Source organism: Manis javanica, chromosome 2 (genome assembly GCF_040802235.1).
Source record: "Manis javanica isolate MJ-LG chromosome 2, MJ_LKY, whole genome shotgun sequence".
NCBI classification, from domain to species: Eukaryota; Metazoa; Chordata; class Mammalia; order Pholidota; family Manidae; genus Manis; species Manis javanica.
Genome location: NC_133157.1, coordinates 120,832,003 through 120,855,065, shown reverse-complemented (window position 1 = coordinate 120,855,065; position 23,063 = coordinate 120,832,003). Strand labels below are relative to the sequence as shown.

The window sequence follows — 23,063 nt, the reverse complement described above, 5'->3', positions numbered from 1 at the left end:
ACTGAAAGGAAGGAAGGAAGAATGGAAAAGAAAGAGCACAAATTGGGCCAATCCACTCCACATAACACAGCACCAGCCCATCAAATAAAGCCTATTTACAGCAGCTTGTTTGATTTTCTCTTTGTGAAAATCTTAGGGTGGCTATTAGGTCCAGAGATGTGCAATCATTTCCTGGAAACTCTTGAATGAATAACTGTGGGTAAAAGACCAGGGAGGTACCCACGTGAGTGCACCTCAAGCTTCAATAGTGGTGTGGGGAAAGATGCCGCCACCGCCTGTTCTCTGCTTCAGGTCCTCCCCTAAGCCAGCCTCCAGACAGCTTCCACAGGCCTTCATGAAGGGCCAGAAGTCATCTTCCAATCTTTGGCTAGCTCCTTTGCCAACACTGTTACCATGGGAAACTGCTTGGTTACTTGAAGGATGCAGCTACTGTTCAAATCAGTTTTGGAACCCATCTTCTGCACTGACCTTTAGAGCTCATGGTATAATCTTAGCAGTATGAAATCTTCACTGCCCTGAGTAGATACAATTTTCAAGAGTCCAGAGACACCAGGAGTTGGGTAAGCAAACCGAGTAATAATTTGGGGTTGGAAAATAAAGCATAAAGAGATAGGAACCTCCAAACTATTAACCAATAGAAGAATGCAACCATGTGTATAGCTTTCCAAAGTAACTTCTCTGAGGATGACACTGATTTAGCTGAGTAAGCAAAGTAATTTCATGGTCACACTTCAGACATGCGGTATGTACTAGCCCCAAGCACTAAACCCTTAGGCTCTTCCCCAAATCTATTTCCCGCTATCCTACCAAGCTAATTAAAATTCAGAATGCCTTGACCCAAAGCACAGCTGCTGCTAAAATACCATATATTCTAGACCAAAAGTAGCATATCATCTTAGGGCAAATTTGTTTGACATCATGAGTTGTCAGCCTTGACTGACACAAGGCAGAGGATGTAACCAATTTGGGGGGAAAGCTGTTAGAGAGGACAGTCACCAAGGAGATACCCTAGAGCCAATCTGTGAACGGGACACAGGGCCCCACCTTCAGGTCTACACATCCACAACCCAAACAGATCAGACAAACACAGCTGCAAGGTCCAAGCATGTGGTGATTTTTATTAAGAATAACTTTGGTTCTAGGAATTCCACCCTCAATTCTGTAATACTTTCCATTAAAAACAATTATACAAGAGCAAATACAAAAAATATTAAATTATGAAAACAAATCCATTAAGGCTCCCTTTATATATATTATATACACTCACACAAGTCAAGATTTTTCAGAGTAGAAGAATAAAGTCAACTGTTATAGCTTAGAAAGCAACACTACTTTACTACCAAGAGACTATAAAACACTGAACTATTTTAAGAAAATCAGAGTGGAAAAATGTAGCCATTTTTGTCAAAAAGTAGCTCAAAGCACAAAATTGCTCAGAAATTCATGAGTCCTAGGGGTTTGGACTGCACAGTATTAAAGTGTTGGGGAGACTGATGCCTTTTGAAACTCAGGCTTATGAACCCTTAAGAGCCTCACTACCTGTACATCCCACTGTCTGGCTGTAAGACATCACCTCATACCATTTACATGTCTTCTTCTGGCCAGACCTTGTACTACTAACTACACATTAATTTTGCAGATTTGTGAGTGAGATTGGGAGGGAAATGCTTTTGTCATTTACTTTTTTTCCCAGTGAAGAATAAATTCTAGTTAAGTTCTAGGAGCAGAATTGGTCCTTCTAAAGGAACCTGTCAGGGCCCTTGGGAATTCTACCAAGTGGCAGTTGCTTCAAGGACATAGGATTTAAGATTTACCATCAGGTTAGGTAAAAGGCTATGAGCCAGTCCTGAATCTTCACTTTACAAGTCACATCATTAGTACATATACACAAAGAAAGAACTCTAGTCAATGTGTAATCAGATATGTACTTTCAAGATGATCAGTTAACACGCTTTCTTCAAAAGGAAGAATCATGGAACAAAATAGTTACCATTCCATCCTTCAAAGGCAGACTATTATAGAGTATCATTTTACTGTAAGCATCCATATCTTATTCAAATAATACTTACTGATGAAAGAAGTAATCCATTTCAGGTGTAATCGACATGTCTAACTAGTAGTATGTTATCTTTGCATTTACTTTGATCTTGTGCACATTAGGATGAAATGTGAGCCTGTCAACTATGAAAACTACAGCATTCCCATAGAAAGCTGATTTCTACTATGTTTATTAAGGATCTAAAAGTTTGGGATCCAGTTCTCTATTAGCCTTTAGTGGAAGTGTAGGAAGTCTGTAATATAGAAATGACTGGCTGAATTGTCTCCCTGGAGAATATAACCCACACAAATTCTTCCAGAGTCACTCAAGTAGAATGTACCCCCACCTATCCCAGCAGTATAAAATAGATTTTGGGTAAGAATTTTGCTGTTATTCATAATTCAAACTTCACGTAGAAGTGCACGCCAACCAGCATGCAGACACTGAGCAGCCCCTCCCTTCGCTTCAGCTGTTCCTGAGACACAGCCCAGGAGTCATCAGCGTCACCATCGCCAACGGCACCATCATCACCAAGACAGTGGAGAAACAGTCTCTCTTCACAAGAAAAACAAAGGCAAAGAAATATGTAATCATTAATCAGAAATCTTCAAAGCTTGGATTCTAATAATATTCACAATGTACAAATGCTATAAATCTTCCAGCCAGGTCTCCTTCAGACCAATCTATATTTGTTTCACATTAAAATACCCAAAGAACTCCTTGCCTAGCTCCCAATCAGAGCTTTCCCCACACTGCTCTCGGAAGAAATCAAATGATTTGGACCTTTAATTCTGAAAAGGAAGTTTGTCATATATGGATAGCATTTATTCTCTGAACGATAGAGTAATTATTTTGTATAAAGGACTAGTTTAGCTTGTTTGAAAAACAAAACAAAAACCCTAATAGTTATCAAAGTAATAAATGAATTGATATGATGTGCCTTCTCTGAACTACAATGTTACCATGGTGCATGCTAGCATTGGAGAACCATAAGGAGCTAAAATAAGATCAAGATGGATGTTTACATATATTTTTTAACGTATTTTTAAACCTTCTCACTCTGTTTCTGAATCTTCATGCTAACGAAGTAGCTGTGCTAAATATCAACATTAACTCAGGTGTTAATTCTAACTTGGGTGAAAGTATGAAGAAGGAAATTTCAGATTCTGAGAACAGAATCTACAAATATTGGAAGTAACAGATCAAATGCATTTATTTCTATGTGATCTAAATTATCTAACATAACTAAAGGAAGAACAAAACATATTTTATTTAAGTTTTAAAAGAAAAAAAGCTTTGTGCCCCATTAAACTTGGATTGGAAGAAAAGCTAAGCAGTGCAACTCTCAAAAATTTTTTCCAGTGTCCTCTTCCTTTGTTACTGTGGTTTTCTTTAAGTCTTTGAACACCAGTCTGTGATCCCAACTTAAGTGCTGGTCAACATCCTCATTCAGCGAATAGGAACTACAACTGTCACAGGTAATTAATCCACTTAGATTGTAGGAAAACCTAAACCAAATCCTTTTTAACGTAGCAATTCTCTGCTGGCTGGGATTCTCTCCAGGGGTTTCCTGCCCTGAGATGAACTGCTAAGCAAGCACCTGCGCACAGCTTGGGTGTGATGGGCTGGGTTTACGACTCCTGCGCTTGAACCACTTCTTGGCCTGTTCTCCTGAGATTGCCTTTAACCTTCACAAATTCTGGGGCATTTTCTTGCTCTTCTTGCAATTTCTGCTTCTCAACTTCAAGCTAAATGAAATTCAGAAATAGGAAAATTATTTACAAACTGAGAGGCTTTTCAAAACAATTATCTTTCCAAAGCCCTAATGACTTCATTTTGCTGTAGAAGAATTTCTCTCCTGGTCTCCACTTTAAATATACATACATGTGAATGTATGTATATAGGTTCTGGGATGACTCTGCACAGGAGTAGTGGCCGACTGGTTGTTACTACAAGCAATGTCAAGAAATGATGAGAACCTAAAAGTCAAGGCTAAAAGAACAAGATCCTGAGAGCAACATGCAGCTGCCCTGTGGTCTTCACTCAAGTTGACTTTCACTCAACTGCTTGAGCTCCCAACACTGCTGAGAATTCAGTGATATTCCCCAGTTTTGCCTTGGCCTCCTGAATCTCTTCTGAGTCCTCAACAGAATCCTTATCTTTACTTTGAATGTGTATTAGCCCATTTGCTAACATTTGGTCTTGTATTTTCCTTTCATGCTATAAAGTTGTACATCTGACACATATGGTAACTTCTGCTTGTTTCAACATCCTTGTTTCTCAGGACAAAAAGGACAACTTTTGAAGAATCAGAGAAAGACTAATACTGTATGATATCTTGTACATGTGGAATCTAAAAAAATCTTAAGACCTAAAAATTATAAGAGCACAGAGTAAAGTGATGGCTCCTGAAGGGTGGGGGTGGGGAATGGGAGCACTGTTTAAGGCAACATACTTGCAACTAGTAGTTAAGTAAGTCATAGGGAGCTAGTACACAGGACAGTAATTACAGTCAATACAACTATTAAAAACATTCAACCTGCTAAGAGACTAGATCTTTATTGTTGTCAACAGTGGAAGAAATGATAATCATGCAACAAGGGATAGGCATCAGCTAAGGCTACAGTGGCAAACACATTCACCATGACTGTGCCGATTCACTACTGTGCCCCTGAGCTTACATAACATGAATGTCAAACATATCTCAACAACAAAAAAGGTATCTTTCACCAAATCACCCTTACCTGTTCCAACTTCTGCTGCCGTTTCAACAATTCTATTTCCAAGTCAGATTTTTTCTTTTGTGCCTCCTCTTCCTTCTGTTTTATTACTTGATCTCGTTTCCTCTTTTCCATCACTTTCTGCAGCTCTGGCTTATTCTGAGGGGCAAGACCCCTGCAAAAAAGCATTAACAAAATTACACAGTTTTAATCCAATGGACACATCTTTCAAGACCTGAGACTTAAGGCATCAGCCATAGATAAGGGGGCTATTGAGTTGGCATGGCTGGGATTCCTCCTACTGGTTAGCAGTCAACACTGGTGGTCGCAGGAATTCATGAGTGTGAAAGAAGAGCAAGAGCAGCTTCCATGAATAAGTATGTACTCAACACCTACTGTGTGCCAGACACTGGGCAACACAAAAGGGGATAGTGAGAGTGGTTTGGGTGGGAAGGTAGAGAACAGCATGCTCATTTAGTTGGTGGGATGGTCACCCATGAGGAGATGGAGATGCCAGGAATTTGAGACCTCTCCACCTGGAGTTTTAGGGGGAGGTTCCCAAGATCAGGTCCCTGAGCCTGTGAACTATAAATGCAGCCTACAGGGCGCTAGAACAGACATCTAAACAGCAAAATGACCCTGGAAACCTCTCCAAAATTTTCAGATTTGTTAGAGGGTGCTTGCCCATCAAAAGGCAGGTCCAAGGTTTCATGGTTACTGGGGGGCATGGCCACAGAGAAGTCTGGCCCCAGAGTCCTTGACCTCATCCAGAGCCCCCTGCGGCGGAACCACTGCAGATGTGTAGTTTACTACTGACAAGGTGCAGGAAGTCAGGCTCCAGTGAAGTTCTCCATTCCTGAGAGGAATCAGGCTGCCTTCTCTGCAAGTGGGTTGAAACAAAACCCCACTAGGCCATTGCCTAGCAGCCCTCCACCTAAAATGTTGGAGGCAATTCAAGGGAAGGGTACTCATTAGCATTTCCCCAGGTGGGACTTCTGAGCTTAACTGCTAGCTTGGACTCTCCTGAACTCGATCTTTGCCATCTCCTCAGATTTCTCCAGTCCAGGCTTCCAAGGTGCTGGCTTAGCCAGCCTCTTACTCACTGTCTTCCCTCTCTCTTTAGCTAGGCTCCCCTCTTAAGTAATCTCAACTTGATACTAACTTGTGATAAGAGCATTTAAAGTAAAAATGAAAGAAACCATAGAACAGAAGAAGCACTCTCAAATTCAGGCAGCACAGAGAGTAAGTGTGCTGAGTGCACTCACACACACCTGCACACTTGGTGGAACAGGAACTCCTGTTTTTCTGGGCTGCAGGAAATGAGCACTACTGTGCCCAGCTCAGACGGAGATGGACTGATGGACCTGCACGCCTCCCCGTGCCCTCTCTGGTCCCGCTGGTGCTGCCTGCTGGGCTGCAGATCAGGGATGCCCATGTCAGCGGTGGTTCTCTAAACCACTTCCATCAACTCCTGTGACCGATCAGCTAGGAATTGTCTGTGCCACTGTGTGCTCTGGCTATGAGAGTGTCATCAACACCCTTGTCTGAATCTCATCACATCTGTAAACTAATCCACAGTTTCACACATCCTCATTTCTCTAGTTATAATTTTTAGAAATTCTGGCATCTCTCCTATCCATACACTTTCTAAGATCATAATAAATAGTTTTTCAAAGTTGTGGTTTATAGAGTAAAGATCTGTGAATCCCATCACTGAAGATAAAGGACATATATGTGTCCACTTACCCAATTTTCATTAGCAGAACTTCTGGTAAAAAATAAAATTAAAAAGAAAAATATTAAATTCAGCCAAAAATATCCAGTGAAACAAGGGATAGGTTACTGTTGTGATTTATTATGGCTTATTTCACAGTTAATAAGAACATACGAAGAGGACAGAAGTACATGTTATTCTGGAATTAAATCTAATCAATACAATAGGAAAGTTGCTTATGGCACTTTGCTCATAATAGACTTAAATGTCACTGAGCACAGAAAAAGTTGTATGTAAATAATCTGAGTAAAGACCCACTCAATTTCATGACTATTATAAAAAGCCTCAGGATGACACTCCATACAGAATTAAGGGATTCAAATTTAAGAATTCAGCTATCTGCATAATTTAAATTTCAAACATTTTTCTTTCACTGGCAAAATTAACCTCAACCACTATTAAATTCTTCTGGACTATGCAAAAGCTGTTAAACTTTGATGTATAATACAGTTAGCTGATATTCTATCCCAACATGTGAATGGACTTAACTAATAACACTATACTCATTTTCTATTCAAGATTTTTACCCAATGTGGCAGTAAGATAAAATATTTAGTAACAAAACTCAGAAAAATGGTATTTACATGATAAATGTTCTGCACTTAGAATAGTCAAGTAGTAATACAAATTTAGTTAATATTTTATCATAGTGAATCACTGAATTCTCTGTGCTGAATGGAAGAAGTCAAGCACTGCCTATATGATTCAATCTAAAACCAGAACAGTCTGCAAAGACAGTGTAAACTGACAGATACAGAATTCTCCAAATTTTATAAAAACCATGTCTTTGCATGACACTTGATTCCCTTGAATCAATTCTGACATGTATAATTAACAAGTACTTTCAATCCCTCTATGACTGATGGGTGTTCAAGTCCTGCTGGCTTTGTGCCATTCAAGACCAACGATATCCCCAAGCCTGCTTATTGTGACTATAATAGTGGGCTAAGCTGACTTATATAAGAGCTCTTCATGAAATAATAAGGTAGGTAATATATAGACACATATAAAATAAAAAGTGAAAAGCACACCTAAGCTCTCCCTTTAAAACAAATCATGGGAGCACGACTGAGGTTGTAGTCCATGTGAAAACTGTACAAGGTAGAGGCCCTACCCCTCAGACCACCTCTCATTCTTACACCCAGAGGAAACAAGCAGGTTAGCCTATGCTCCTCCATACTCTGCCCCTCTACAGAGCAATTCCTCATTCTTCTTAACAACTGCACAAGACATCACAGCACAGAAGCACTGTGATTTTACACTCCCTACTCACAGGCATTTAGGTTTCCGACTGTCCCTATTACAAGTGATGAGATGGTCAACTCCTTGCACATGCCTGTTTGTGCTCTTGTGTAAGTATTTCTGTTGGCTAGACTCATACAATTGCTGGCTAAGTGTCCGCACATTTTATATTTCGATGTGTATTGCCAAACTGCCCTCCAAAAAGTCTGCAACAATTTATACTCCCATCACCACTGATGAAACAGACAACTTTTAAAGGTAAGGTTCACATTGCGCATAAACCACTGAATACATCCCAGGACCAATTGGAAGGATCCTTATTTGCTCTACCTCTAGACTCACTTAAATTCATAAAAGTGAAGTTGCACCTTACCTGGGAGAGCAGGGAGCCAAGCGCAAGGGCTGGTTCATACCCTGATAGAACGTGCTCCCCTGCCCACCCAGCCAAACATCCCTGGCCTAACTTTTTCTTAAGGTGGAGGGTAGAGGAGCTGCATCTGGATTTTAAGCTCTTGATCTTGACCTTGGAATCTTCTGGTTTGGTCTGCCTTGTCTACATTTTAGGCTGAATATTTCTATCTGTGTGGATTCAAATGCAAATACTTCTATCTCAACATCCCATATATTTCCCATGCTGTAGAGCAACAAATATTTATTGAGGAACTATCTAGCAAATAGCAAAGCACACCAAATAAGATCAACTGAAAAGAGAGGGAATTAGAAACTGGTGACTATGAACCAACTTCAGGGCTGTGTTTGAGCAGCCTGGGTATTCTGTATTTTCTAAAAAGTACTCCTTGTAGAAAAGACAGAATCTCTTTAAATCATATTTGAAATATTATTATTTTTTAAAGACTTCTTGGGCACTCATCTTTCCACCACAGAAATTAATGTCTCCTCAACATCTGTCTCTTTATGCCACTGAGATATCTACAGAACCTGAGAAGCTGGCAAAGGGCCTTAATAATCAGACCAAGTGGCAAGTTGTGACTGAACCAAAATTTAAAGATTTTTAACCTAAAGCTTAGTGGAGTCCAAAAAAATGGTAAATAAAAGAGAACTATACAGTAGAAAGAGTAAAGTTTCAGCATTAGAATGTCTGTGAATATTTGTTCTACTAAGCAATTTCTTTGCTTTTATCTTGTGATCTCTAAGAGAGTTACTCAAAAGCTCCTTGAACTCACTGCTACAGGGCTTGGAGCCAAATCTGTGGCTGTGTAGAGAAAAGGTCCCAGGCTCCAGGTAGGGCTGGTTTTGTGTTGACTGCATTTCAGTCTCCCTCTTATTCCCTCCGCTTCTCCTGATTTGTATTACTATATTTGATTTATCTCTATAAACTACCTTTAATTATGTTTATTTCCTTTTGTAATTAAAAAAAACTACTATATGATCCTTAGAAGATTCCTTGGCCTGTTACTCTGAGTTTTCTCTTATACACATGCCAAATTAGGGGAGCTCCAAGAAAACATGCACTGAATTACTGGAAAGGTCACTGTCTACATTAAAATATGGGAAGGGCCTTCCAGATTGTAGAAAAGTAAGGAGACTTTCATTACAGTACAAACCAGTCATCAAGTAGGATTGTCTTTTAACCAAACACATATTATTGATGTGAAACTTCCTATTATTTGGCACTAAAATTTAGAAATAAAACTCCAGTCTAAAAAGTATGCACAATGCAAGATGAATAAAGGAGAAGAAACTGCTTGAGAAGTTTTCGCTCTAACACCAGTTGTGTTTCTAGTAAGAGGACCTTTCCAAACTAAGACTTTATCTTGAAAAACCTGAAAACATAGGATGGTATACATTCATTTCATTTTGAGACCTGCTTTTCCTTCCTCCCTCCAGCCCTCTTTTAATGGACTTCTACAGTCAGAACAGAATCTTTCAGAGAAAAAGGGGGAAAAGCATTAGGAACTTGCAGATGATGCTACGTGAGAAGTAGAAGATGGGAGTGATTATTACATGCCAGGCATTTTCATAGGTTTTTATACATGCTATTACTTACTTTTTATAAGAAGGATATTTTTATCCCTTGCTTTATAGATGAAGAAAAGGGTCTCAAGAAGAGGAACCCTATATCAGAATACAGCAAAGTTGCAGGATACAAAATTAACACACAGAAATCTGTAGCTTTCCTATACACTAACAATGAATCAGTAGAAAGAGAAATCAGGAAAACAATTCCATTTACAATTGCATCAAAAAGAATAAAATGCCTAGGAATAAATCTAAACAAAGAAGTGAAAGACTTTGAAAACTACAAGTCACTCTTAAGAGAAATTAAAGGGGACACTAATAAATGGAAACTCATCACATGCTCATGGCTAGGAAGAATTAATATCGTCAAAATGGCCATCCTGCCCAAAGCAATATACAGATTTGATGCAATCCCTATCAAATTACCAGCAACATTCTTCAATGAATTGGAACAAATAATTCAAAAATTCATATGGAAACACCAAAGACCCTGAATAGACAAAGCAATCCTGAAAAAGAAGAATAAAGTAGCGGGGATCACACTCCCCAACTTCAAGCTCCACTACAAAGCCATAGTAATCAAGACAATTTGGTACTGGCACAAAAACAGAGCCACAGACCAGTGGAACAGACTAGCGACTCCAGACATTAACCCAAACATATATGGTCAATTAATATTTGATAAAGGAGCCATGGACATACAATGGGGAAATGACAGTCTCTTCAACAGATGGTGTTGGCAAAATTGGACAGCTACATGTAGGAGAATGAAACTGGACCATTGTCTAACCCCATATACAAAGGTAAACTCAAAATGGATCAAAGACCTGAATGTAAGTCATGAAACCATTAAACTCTTGGAAAAAAACATAGGCAAAAACCTCTTAGACATAGACATGAGTGACCTCTTCTTGAACATATCTCCCCGGGCAAGGAAAACAACAGCAAAAATGAGCAAGTGGGACTACATTAAGCTGAAAAGCTTCTGTACAGTGAAAGACACCATCAATAGAACAAAAAGGAACCCTACAGTATGGGAGAATATATTTGAAAATGACAGATCCGATAAAGGCTTGACGTCCAGAATATATAAAGAGCTCACACGCCTCAACAAACAAAAAACAAATAACCCAATTAAAAAATGGGCAGAGGAACTGAACAGACAGTTCTCTAAAAAAGAAATACAGATGGCGAACAGACACATGAAAAGATGCTCCACATCGCTAATTATCAGAGAAATGCAAATTAAAACTACAATGAGGTATCACCTCACACCAGTAAGGATAGCTGCCATCCAAAAGACAAACAACAACAAATGTTGGCGAGGCTGTGGAGAAAGGGGAACCCTCCTACACTGCTGGTGGGAATGTAAATTAGTTCAACCATTGTGGAAAGCAGTTTGGAGGTTCATCAAAATGCTCAAAACAGACCTACCATTTGACCCAGGAATTCCACTCCTAGGAATTTACCCTAAGAACGCAGCAATCAAGTTTGAGAAAGACAGATGCACCCCTATGTTTATGGCAGCACTATTTACAATAGCCAAGAATTGGAAGCAACCTAAATGTCCATCGGTAGATGAATGGATAAAGAAGATGTGGTACATATACACAATGGAATATTATTCAGCCATAAGAAGTGGAAAAATCCAACCATTTGCAGCAACATGGATGGAGCTGGAGAGTATTATGCTCAGTGAAATAAGCCAAGCGGAGAAAGAGAAATACCAAATGATTTCACTCATCTGAGGAGTATAAGAACAAAGGAAAATATGAAGGAACAAAACAGCAGCGGAATTACAGAACCCAAAAATGGACTAACAGGTACCAAAGGGAAAGGAACTGGGGAGGATGGGTGGGCAGGGAGGGATAAGGGGGGGGAAGAAGAAGGGGATATTAAGATTAGCATGCATGGGGGGGAGGGAGAAAGGGGAGGGTGGGCTGCACAACACAGAGAGGACAAGTAGGGATTCTACAACATTTTGCTAAGCTGATGTACAGTAACCGTAATGTGGTTGTTAGGGGGGACCTGATATAGGGGAGAGCCTAGTAAACATAATATTCTTCATGTAAGTGTAGATTAAAGATTAAAAAAAAAGGGAAGAAAGAAAGAAAAGGGGGATTACTCCTTGATAGGATAAAACTATTGGTAAATCAAAGATCAACACATGCTTTAAATATCCTTAATGTTGATCACTTAAAGGGTGTCAGATGATCAGCTATGGAGGTACTCTTTTCTGATAATATTCCTTTCTCTTACTAAAAAGAAAAAAAAAAGGCAGTCCCTGTGTGCTGACCTCCAATGAGTTCTGCACAGTGGTATAGAGGGCATGTTAAAGTGTGGGCAAAGGGTCTGTTTGTTTCTATGCAGAAGATCAAGGCCTTGCTTGGATACCCAGAAAATGAACTAAGATACGATATGAGGAGGAGCTTCCGGCATCAGCACTCTCTGGAGGACTCATGCCGGGGGATGATCATCAAAAAGCCTCCACAGGGATCCGGGCGATGCTGCGGTTGTGGCTGCGTCCACCCCACTGTTTCCTGGACTTGCCATAGGAATGAGGAGGGAGATGTCTAGGCTGGCATGTGCATACAGTGAGACAACGAATTTGACCGGATCTGTACTGTTGGAACTCAACCAGGAGTTGGGAGGGGTGCAAGTTGTAGCACTCCAAAATCTTATGACTATAGACTATCTATGGTTAAAAGAACATATGGGATGTGAACAGATCCCAGAAATGGGCTGCTTTAATTTGTCTGATTTCTCTCAGACTGTTCAAGTACAGTAGGACAATATCCATCATATCATAGACAAATTTTCACAAATGCCTAGGGTGCCTAAATGGTTTTCTTGGCTTCACTGGAGATGGATGGTAATTATAGATTTGCTTTGTTTATGTCACCGTATTCCTATTATGCTAATATGTGTATGCAAATTAGTTAGTAGTTTAAAACCTATACATACTTAAGGTACTCTACAAGAAGATATGTCAAAGAAATAATCAATCCTCCCATGTTTTCTTCCATATGCTACCTCTAGAGCTTTTCTTCTTCCTTCCTAATTACAACCCTTAAATAGAATTCGTGCCTCATATCGAATTTACTGAGTATCATAATTCCTCCAGGTGGTAAAGATATCTCGAGACAAGTGCTGGGCGTAGAAGCCACAGGGCATAAATCTGCAAAGAAGTAAAAAGCTAACCTTTTCAAACAATATGGCTTCTCTCTCACTTACCAACTTTACATTTACCTGTATGGCCCTGGAAGAGGACTGGTTAGCCAGAGACGGGTAAGATTCCTCAAGGGAGGAACAACCTAAGACAGGCACAGTCGCAGGGGGGCCATCAGGTGAGAAATTGGGGATCAACAGAGGTGAGGCTCAGAACCTCATCCCCCCTGCTTTGAGAGAAATCTTCTGCATCCGTGGATGTTTTGCTGCCCTTGTCTAGCTTGGATTAATATTTAGTCCATAGGCACACACCTGATCATCTACATTTGCCCTCTTACAGCACTAAACTATGTTTTCTACCTTTATCTTGCATCTACCTACCACTTCAGCATTTTATTAAAAATAAAAATAATAATAATAATAAAGGGAGAAATGTGGGATCAACATAAATCAAGTATAAAAATCAAATGAATATTCATATTTGACCTGATTGTTTATAGTTCATAATGCGTGATCAAAACCGAATGTTTCTGTGATGAATGCCCTTGTACTGTTCACCATGTAAGAATTTATTCACTATGTAAGAATTCGTTCACCATGTAAGAACTTGTTCGTTATGCTTCAGAAGATTGGAGACTGACGAGAATTAGGCTTGAGATGGATTAATGATTGTACATTGAGCATTGACTCCCCTAAACTGAATTTTATTGCTGTTAACAACCATTTGAGCAATAAATATTAGAGAAGCCCTCTCAAAAAAAGAAGAAAAAAAAAAAGAAGAAGAAGAGGAACCCTGTCCAAGACTATAAAGATAAGCCAAGTTAAATGGTGAACCAGGACTCATACAGTTCTGGCCTCAAAGCCCATTCTCTGTACCGTGGTACTTGAGGGAACACCAGCACTCTCCCAAATTGGTTGAACTGATGAGCCTGGCTAAAGAGTCAGCACTGTAAACAAGGAAAAGAAAGCATGGGCCAGAGAAAGGCAGAAGGGAAGTCCATTTTTTTACCTTTTGCCTCTATTCTGACTTTGATCCTTTTCATAGATGTAACAGAAAAAGAGAAAAAAAAAAACCCAGCTTGAGCTAGAATGTTTCTTAGAGATGCACTAAGTTCCCTACTCCCATTTTATAGATAAGAAAAATGAGGTCTAAGAAGTGAAAATAATCAGAAAACCATGTAGTGGCAACTGCTACCCTCTTTTAAAGTATATTAAACTTTTCATCTTCCCACCAAAAGGCAGACATGATTTCCCAGGCAGAAGTGTCTCTAAATTCCATGGCCTACTTAGGAACTTATACAGTCCTGTTTTGCTGTGGGCATGATGATACCAAATCCATATTTTTTTTCTTTTACTTGACAAAAGCAGGTAGAAGCTAAGCATTTTTTTCAGAAAGGATCAAACTTGCATTCAGTTTAATCAATATGAATCTAGTGTGTGCTGGGGATGAAAAGGGAGCAAGTCACATTCCCAGTCTGTTGGGAAGATGTATTTACGAAGAAGTCTGGGAAAGGAGTTATTAGTTCCGGCAGGAAGACAATTGCTAGATAAAAGTGCTCCCTCACCCACTTAGAACAAAAAGTGGCTTCTTAATAATTTTTAATTAAGCTTTCCCTCATACACTTAACTTGGTCTCCATATCTTTCAGTTCAAAAGGAGTTACCAGGGCTTAGCAAAGGGTTGGAGGACTTGTCTATATAGTCCCACCGTGCAGATCAACAGTTTCTCTGAAAATAGCAGTAAAAGGAAGCTTACTAGTTCTTAAAAGTAAGTAAACTGTGTCCTAATAAAGTAACTTCATATCCTCAGCTCTCTGTATCACTTTTCAAAGAGCAGACTTTACCAGTCCAACATCCAAACATTTTCATGGCATCTGTGGAGATAACAAACGGTTTACAAAGAAGACAGAAGGTAAACGTTTTGCTCCCCTCTGAACAAAATAGTAATAAAAATGATGATAGTAATAATTAAAATGTTACTTAAGAACAAAAAACGAGAAAGAGGGTTCTCATCTATTATCAAGTTAATGTGGTTCTAGAGACTTCTCTGTCCCACTTATAAATGCTAAAGCAAGCAGCATTTACATCTGATTTCCAGACTTCTCCAAATGTAGGGCAAAACTCAGAATTTCTACCAACCGAAAAAATAATGCATTTTTCTTCAACTTAGGATGCTCTCTTCTATCCTTAACCCACCCCTTCCACCCAAATTTTAAAATATGTGTCCACTTGAGAAGGGGAAACAGTTCTGTAGAACTCTTACTGTGGTTGGGAGTGGCAGATGCACCTGCAGAAAGCTTTACTTTACGGGCCCAGGCTCTGGGATGCTGGCAGAAGTAAGGGGGGCCTGGGCTCCGGGATGCTGGCCGGAGTTAGGGGGGCCCAGGCTCTGGGATGCTGGCAGGAGTAAGGGGTGCCTGGGCTCTGGGATGCTGACAGGAGCAAGGGAGGCCCGGGCTCTGGGATGCTGACAGGAGTAAGGGGGGCCCGGGTTCTGGGATGCTGGTAGGAGTAAGGGGGGCCCAGGCTCTGGGATGCTGGCAGGAGTAAGGGGGGCCCAGGCTCTGGGATGCCAGCAGGAGTAAGGGGGGCCCAGGCTCTGGGATGCTGGCAGGAGTAAGGGGGGCCCAGGCTCTGGGATGCTGGCAGGAGTAAGGGGGGCCCAGGCTCTGGGATGCCAGCAGGAGTAAGGGGGGCCCAGGCTCTGGGATGCTGGCAGGAGTAAGGGTGGCCCGGACTCTGGGATGCTGACAGGAGTAACAGGGGCCTGGGCTCTGGGATGCTGGCAGGTGTAAGGGGGGCCCAGGCTCTGGGATGCTAACAGAAGTAAGGGGGTCCAGGCTCTGGGATGCTGGCAGGAGTAAGGGGGGCCCGGGCTCTGGGATGCTGGCAGGTGTAAGGAAGCATTAAACATGGTCAGGAAATGAAGTCTTAGAAGCCAAAGTCCCCTAAGGAAAACTCTGCTCAAAAACCATCTTACCTTTTTTGATTCATAAGAAGTTCTCTGTGAAGATCTTGATGGTTGCGGGATGTTTTGACAGGATTGACTAGTTTCTGAGGCCTAATTAGTTCAGGATTGTCATCTTCTATATAGTCTGGCTCGGCCATGATATTTCGGGGAATGAGATACGTGTCCTTAACGTGCGTATCCTCAAATGGGCTGTCTGGAATGGAAAGATGAGGCTCATTAAGCTCAGTCGACTTGCACAAATGCAACCCCATCAGGCTGTGGAGGGCACAGCATGTAACCCACACCATCCTCCTAGGCCACTTCACTACTTCATTGAACAATCTCCTGAAGCTTTCTAAAGTAACTGGGTGAGTAAAAGAGAGAACATGCATGCTGTTCTGCATTGCTCTGACTAAACCACAGGAGCCCCACCACATGACACATCACTACTAACCACACCTTGAGTTTCAAGTTACACAGGAAAAGCTTCCCAATCACTACATAGAAAAACCAACTTAACCCACACTGAGAACTCAGCCACCAGATCCAGGTCCTTTACTGCTTCCTTCAACCTCATCAACCTAATGTGCACAAAGAACATACAGGCCCCTGGCCCTGCATCAGTGGCAGAGAGGGGCCTAGGGAGGGCAGAGCAGTGCTCCTGACCCTGCCATGTTGCTGAGGTTCCTCCTCCCCTTCCAGAAGCGCCCTGGGGGCTTTGTGCTGTTCCTTTTCTCTCAAGTCCTCCTCAAATGTCACTTCTCAGAGAGGTCTGACTTTCTCACCACCCCCAGCCCCGACACTTAAACCTGCAGCACCCACACAAGCATGTCCCTGCTTTCAGATCTGTTTACTGGTTATCCAGAGCACATGCTCCAGTTTCACCTGACCCCCCCACCCCACCCACCAGCTGCTCTATCCCCAGTGCCAGAACAGTGCCAGGAAGGGAGTTAATGAGGGGAAAGGAAGGAGGGAAAGTGGGAGAGACGGAGGGAACCTTGCAGCAAGAGCCTGTCTCACCAGGCTTTTTGTTTTGGAGCTGGGTGGTCACTGGAATACAGCAGAAGAACCTGATGAATTGTCCAGGCAGAGCCACAGAGCCTTTCTGGGCTCAGACTCCTGATCATTAAGTGAAAGGAACAGATGACAATCCTTCTAGCCCTGTCCCTCAAGTTCAATTTTGGCTGTTCTTTCTATGATTAAGTATGTGTGAAACTGTCTCTACAGTGTATTTTGGAGGGACTCTATAGATGGAAGTGTCCCTAAGGTTTAATAGCTGTCACCAGAAGTAATAAAACCACAGTAAAGAAAGTAGAACAGTTAATTACTAAGTAAATGCAAAATTAAATCAACTACCCCAAAAGTCCAATCAAGGGATAGACAAAGAGTATAAAACATGATACCTAATATATAAAGAATAGAGGAGGAAGAAAAAGGAGGGGAAAAAAAACCTTTAGATTTTATTTGTAATAGCATACTAAGTGAGTTAAGTTAGACTCTTAGACAGTAGGAAAGTTAAACCTTGAACCTTTGGTAACCACGAATCTAAAGCCTGTAATGGCAATAAGTACATATCTATCAATAATCACTCTAAATGTAAATGGTCTGAATGCACCAATCAAAAGACATAGAGTCACTTAATGGTTAAAAAAAGCAAGACCCATCTATATGATGCCTATAAGAGACTCACTTTAAACCCAAAGACATACATAGACTAAAAGTGAAGGGATGGAAAATATTTCATGCAACTAATAGGGAGAAAAAAGCAGGAGTTGAAGTACTTGTATCAGACAAAATAGACTTCAAAACAAGGAAAGTAAAAAGAGATAAAGAAGGACATTACATAATGATGAAGGGGTCAGTCCAAAAGAGGACATAACCATTATAAATATATATGCACCCAATACAGGAGCACCAACATATGTGAAACAAATACTAACAGAATTAAAGGAGGAAATAGAAGGCAATGCATTCATTTTAGGAGACTTCAACACATCACTCACTCCAAAGGACAGATCCACCAGACAGAAAATAAGTAAGGACACAGAGGCACTGAACAACACATTAGAACAGATGGACCTACCAGACATCTACAGAACTCTACACCCAAAAGCAGCAGAATACACCTTCTTCTCAAGTGCACGTGGAACATTCTCAAGAATAGATCATATACAAGGCCACAAAAAGAGCCTTGGTTAACTCAAAAAGATTGAAATTGTACGAACCAGTTTCTCAGACCACAAGGTATAAAACTAGAACTAAATTATGCAAAGAAAATGAAAAATCCCACAAACACATTAAGTATGTGTGTGCTCCTCAGACACAGATGCTCCCAGCTCGCTAGGGCTGCAGCAACACAAAGCGGCCACTTCGTGAATATATGTGATATTCTATGAGACAGAAGAAAACACTCAGTGAGGCAAAAGCTGGGAGAAATAAGGCTGGTAGAGCATCAGACTGCAAACTGCCTGCGGTCCACCTGGCAGGCATCCAACTGCTGCAGACCTCCAGGCACACCTTTTGTTGCTGACCTCACCCCTGCCCCCAAAATAAACTTGAACAATATTGCAAGATAATTAACATACCATTTAATGCTTCCCTGTCACTGTGTGATAACCTTATTTTCCAAACCAAATATCAAATGCAGGGCCTAGGGCCTGACTACAGCAGAGTATTTAGCATTGAGGCTTCATGCTTACTAATCCTCTGGCCAGTTCTCTGGCCCCGGCTAGAACAGTGATAAGAAAACAGGGCCAGGGTGGGAGGGTGATCCACATGGGAATAGCTCACACCAGCACCTTCCCCACCTCTCCAGGGAGTCCAGAGAATAGCTACCTCCTGCCCTTGTGTGCCAGCAATGGTGCAGATGTACTTCCACACAAAATGCACCCTGACACAGGATGACCATAAGCTTCTGTCTATTCTCTGCAAGAGCTAGAACCACTTCTTTTCTAGTTTAAAAGCCCAGCCCCAGCAAAGTACCTGGACCATAGAAGCCAAGTAAGTGTAGAACTACATCAAATCTGAACTAAACAGAAAAAGTAGAGAGATTTTCCATGAACAAACTCCCAGATAGAAGAAAGGCTCCATCTTTATTTCTGTCATGAACTCGACCCCTGAAGCAAACATCTAAGTGTTTGCATGTGTGTGTTCACACATGGGATGGGGTGAGGGAGACGACCCAGTGCTTCCATGGAACCTGGCGTGAGTGTGGTGAGCTGGACACTGGGAAAGAATAAAGACGTGTTTTCAACTAAAATTTAAAAAACAAAAGCAAAAAATAGGTCCAGTGGCAATCAGTTACAAGCAGGAGTTTTGGTTCCAGAGTCCTAAGTTATGTTTTCCTGAATCCTTGAACTGTTCTGAAACACTGCTCTACTCTAACACAGCCAATATGAAGGAAGTGCTGTTCCAAGTGGCCACATGTACCCACTGTGGGTCATGGTCACATCTGATCCTAGAAACAACTCTAAGAGCAGAAAAACTAGAATCTTTACAGACAATAAATGGAAAAATAAAAAAATTACATACCTGTTCATAATAATATTGCTAATTGTGTAAAGCTCAAACTAAAATGAATATTCCCTGATCTCAAAACCTATGTTCTGTCTACCAAATTATGATGCTTAGTATTTTTACTGCAAAGTCTTTTGAAAATCAAAGTGAAAATAGAGGACAAAAATCCAAATAACATATCAACTAAAATAGAAAAATTGTAGATGCATCATTTGTTTATATTTTAGGTATAACTGTATGATTAAGGCTGAAAATTAGCAAACATTAAGAAATCTGTAACAACTTCACCAAATAGTCCTAACCTGCAACCTTCACCAAACCTTGTACATGGTGAGTCAGCGAACCCATCACAGCCAGTTTGACTTTAATCTGCTGCCCCACACAAAAATGTGCTCCTTGGTTGAAATCTGAAAAGCACCATACACACCTCAGTGCAGTCTAATTGTCTTTGAAAGCCAAAAGCTGTTTCATCTGGTTAATCAGAAGACAAGGTCTACAAGCTTCCATAAAAGGATGTTTCTCTGCCTTAAACCACAGATAATCTCATGACACCAAACCAAAACAGACTGTGTCTCCAAAGGTAACATTGCATAGGAGAGGGTGAGCTCTGTGATGTGTGGAAGAAGAGCATTCCAGACAGAGGGATCAGCTTGCGCAAAGGCCATAGGGCACTTGTGAGCCAAATGGACATGAGGCTCTCTGACAAGCAGAGAAGCCACTGTGGCTGGAGGCAAGTGAGTGACTGAGGACAGAGAGGTCAGCTGAGGTTGGAAGGGCCAAATATGTGGGAACTTGAAGGCCATTTTAAGGACTCTGGCCTTTACACTGTGGACAATGGAATGTCATTCAGGGAAGTGAGCAGAAGAGTGACAAGATCTGACTCCCATTTCTAAAGGCTTATTCTAGCTACTGGGTTTAGAATAGACTGCAGCAGGTGAGGAGAGAATCAGGGAAGCAGCTATGACAGTAATGCAGGGGAGCCGGATGGTTTAGAACAAGACAGTCGCAGCACAGGGAGGGCAGACTGATGAGGGTAGATTTTGAAGATAAAGCCTCTGGGACTTCCTGAAGGACAGGATATGGTGTGAAAGACATGGAGGAATCAAGGATGACTCTAGGGTTCCTGGCCTGGGCAATTAGAAGGCTAGTGCTGTCAAGGTGGGGAGGCTATGAGCAGAGCAGGGTTGCAGATTGGGTCAGGAATTCTGCTGGCAACTGCTGAGTGTGAAGTGTCTGCTGGAACTCTAGGTGATCAAAGCCAGAAGGCCAATGCAGTTACCAGCATTCAAACCCTGGGGAACTCTTCCCTGTCTTCCTGGTTTGACCTCCACAGTCTCTCACTTTGCCCGCCTTCCTTGCCCCAGCTTCTGTACCTCTATCCCACTAGTCTCATGAGTGGAGGAACACAGAGGCCCACTCCCAGTCTCTCCTGGAGGCCAGAGCCAGGCCCAGACACTTGGTCTTTGTGCCAAGAGATGGAGCCATGACCAATACACAGCAACAACCACCTAAATGAACTTGAATTCAACATTCTCCCCTCTGCCAATCACCTTCCTCATTGCTACCAAGGCTGGAAAATGCCTAAGGGACAACTGCACAGATCCCATCCTCTAACTGAAACAAATCCCAACTCCAACAAAAACAAAAAACAGGATATGGTGTGAAAGACCTGGAGGAATCATGGATGACTTTTGGGTTCCTGGCCTGGGCAACTAGAGGCTAGTGCTGTCAAGGTGAGAGCATATCATATTGCTTCCTATACTTGCACCCGACTCTGCCTTCCTCACATGGTACGCCTTTGCCATGTCATTCCCTCTGGTACAGATACTTTCCACCCCATCCCTGGATTTTCACAAAGTCAATCTCACTCATTCCTTCAGATCCTGATAAATGTCAAACCTTGACACAAAGCCTTCTCTAATTCCCCAGCTGCAATTAAACTCTCTGACCTATAACCTACAGTACTTTCTTTAGTCTCTTTTCCTTGTACTCAACCAGTTACCATCTTATTTTACAGCAAAATATGTATATAAATCATCATCTCTATTACAAAGACCACGGCTGGTTTATGTTCATATTCCACAGACCCTCTGGACAAGATCGATAGAATAGTACTTAATTAACAGAGTTGTGGGCTGACTCCCAGTAGGGGGAGCCCCTGAGCTGTTTGGAGTCCACAGCAACCAGATAGAGTGCCGAAAGTAGAGTTGAAAGGCCAGGGTTTCCACCCTGAGCATCAAGCAATTCTGAAGCTGACAGATAAGAAAAATGGGAAAGAAGTGGCTAGAGGTAAAAGAACTTTGTAACTGGCTATTACTATTACTACATAATACATTCTTACAGAAATAAACATGAAGACATTCTTGTTACAGTCATTCCTTTGCTCCAATAACTCATTCATAAATTTTTAAGTATAAAATCAATGAAGGAAAACTAGCATCAGCTCAGTATAGGAGAAATAAAACTGGCTTGAGATTTTGGATAAAGCTTCACTTCCCTGACCCTTAGCTCTCCCATCTGTTAAAATGAGTATCGTTAATGTTGGGACACGAGGATGAATGTGAAACACAGATGTAAGTATACTCTGTATGATAATCTCTATCACATCTATGAGAACTCAATAAATGGAAGCTATTATTAGGCAAACTATGTGACCAACAGCAGTACAGATTTTATTTAGAGGTCTGGGAATCTTGTAGAAAAAAACTCCAACTCTCTAGGCCTTGGTTTCCTCAAAAACATATGAGTTAAACTAAACAACCCACAGAATTTCTCACAGGCAATATTCAATGCTTCTAAGATCCAGTTTTCTAACATTAGAACATTAAGAACCTTCTGGAAAGTGTAAAAAGATCTATCACACATGGAGTTCTGAACAGTTCTAGCGAGAGTGTATGGTACAGCAAGAAAAAAAGGCCTAATTGCAGGGGCCTTTTATGCTGTTCTGAGGTGGAAGAGATGCACTCAAAGATCTTAAGCAGCTGAACAACAATGCAGAAGTGCATTCTAGATGGATACTACAGAATGCACTGAAAACACCACCTGAGGAGAATTCTGCCTTTCATTTCTGCAAATCAATAAATGGAAGTCATCACTAAACTCTACTATCCCAGAAGAAAAGGGAATTCCACTTTTATAGATGCTCTTGTTTCCCCATCAAAGGCTCATTCCAGGCCCAGCTCTATGCCTCGCCCAGATATTTTGATTGCTGATTGCCTTCTAGAGGTGAATAACCATTCCACAGAAAACTTCACAACTGGACTAACAAAACAAACATTGCATCTGAGTTTCCCCATCATACTATTTTGGCTCCAGGAGTTCACTTGCATATTTCCATATCAAATAGACATAATCTCCTATGAGATTAAAAAATCAAATTCTACCTAGAAGCACTAAAAATCCTTTTGAAAAAAAAAAAAAACCTGAAACATGACAACATATAAAGGTGGACTATAGTTTCCAGGGGTGCTATAACCAATCAAAGCTAAATAATTTAACTTTTAAATGGCTACAATCACTTCTGGAAAGTTAAAAGTAATACCAAGGTATTAAGATAACTGCTTCCCACACTGTCTCTAAGAGAGTCAAGTAATCTCTGACAATACCCTGAAAGATCCAATCCCTTAAGAGCATAGGCAGGCAAATTCCAGGCCTGGCTCAGCCTGCAGAGGAGGGA

General features: G+C 41.1%; 1 protein-coding gene across 6 annotated transcripts in view; it reads right to left on the bottom strand.

Moving 5' to 3' along the window:
• Nucleotides 1-1,093: 1,093 nt before the first annotated feature.
• FAM107B (family with sequence similarity 107 member B) overlaps nt 1,094-23,063 on the bottom strand; it is a 145,854-nt gene continuing 123,884 nt past the window's right edge. For 4 of the 6 annotated variants that reach the window (XM_037001671.2, XM_037001669.2, XM_037001667.2 and 1 more), the window contains exons 2-4: nt 15,902-16,085; nt 4,783-4,933; nt 1,094-3,786 (exon numbers count right to left, since the gene is read on the bottom strand). In XM_037001671.2, the coding sequence (XP_036857566.1) occupies nt 3,670-3,786; nt 4,783-4,933; nt 15,902-16,029 (396 nt within the window). In that variant the 5' untranslated portion in view covers nt 16,030-16,085 and the 3' untranslated portion in view covers nt 1,094-3,669. Of the gene's footprint in view, nt 3,787-4,782; nt 4,934-15,901; nt 16,086-23,063 lie in introns of those variants that run through there. The other 2 variants (XM_037001664.1, XM_037001665.2) reach the window with 2 other exon arrangements.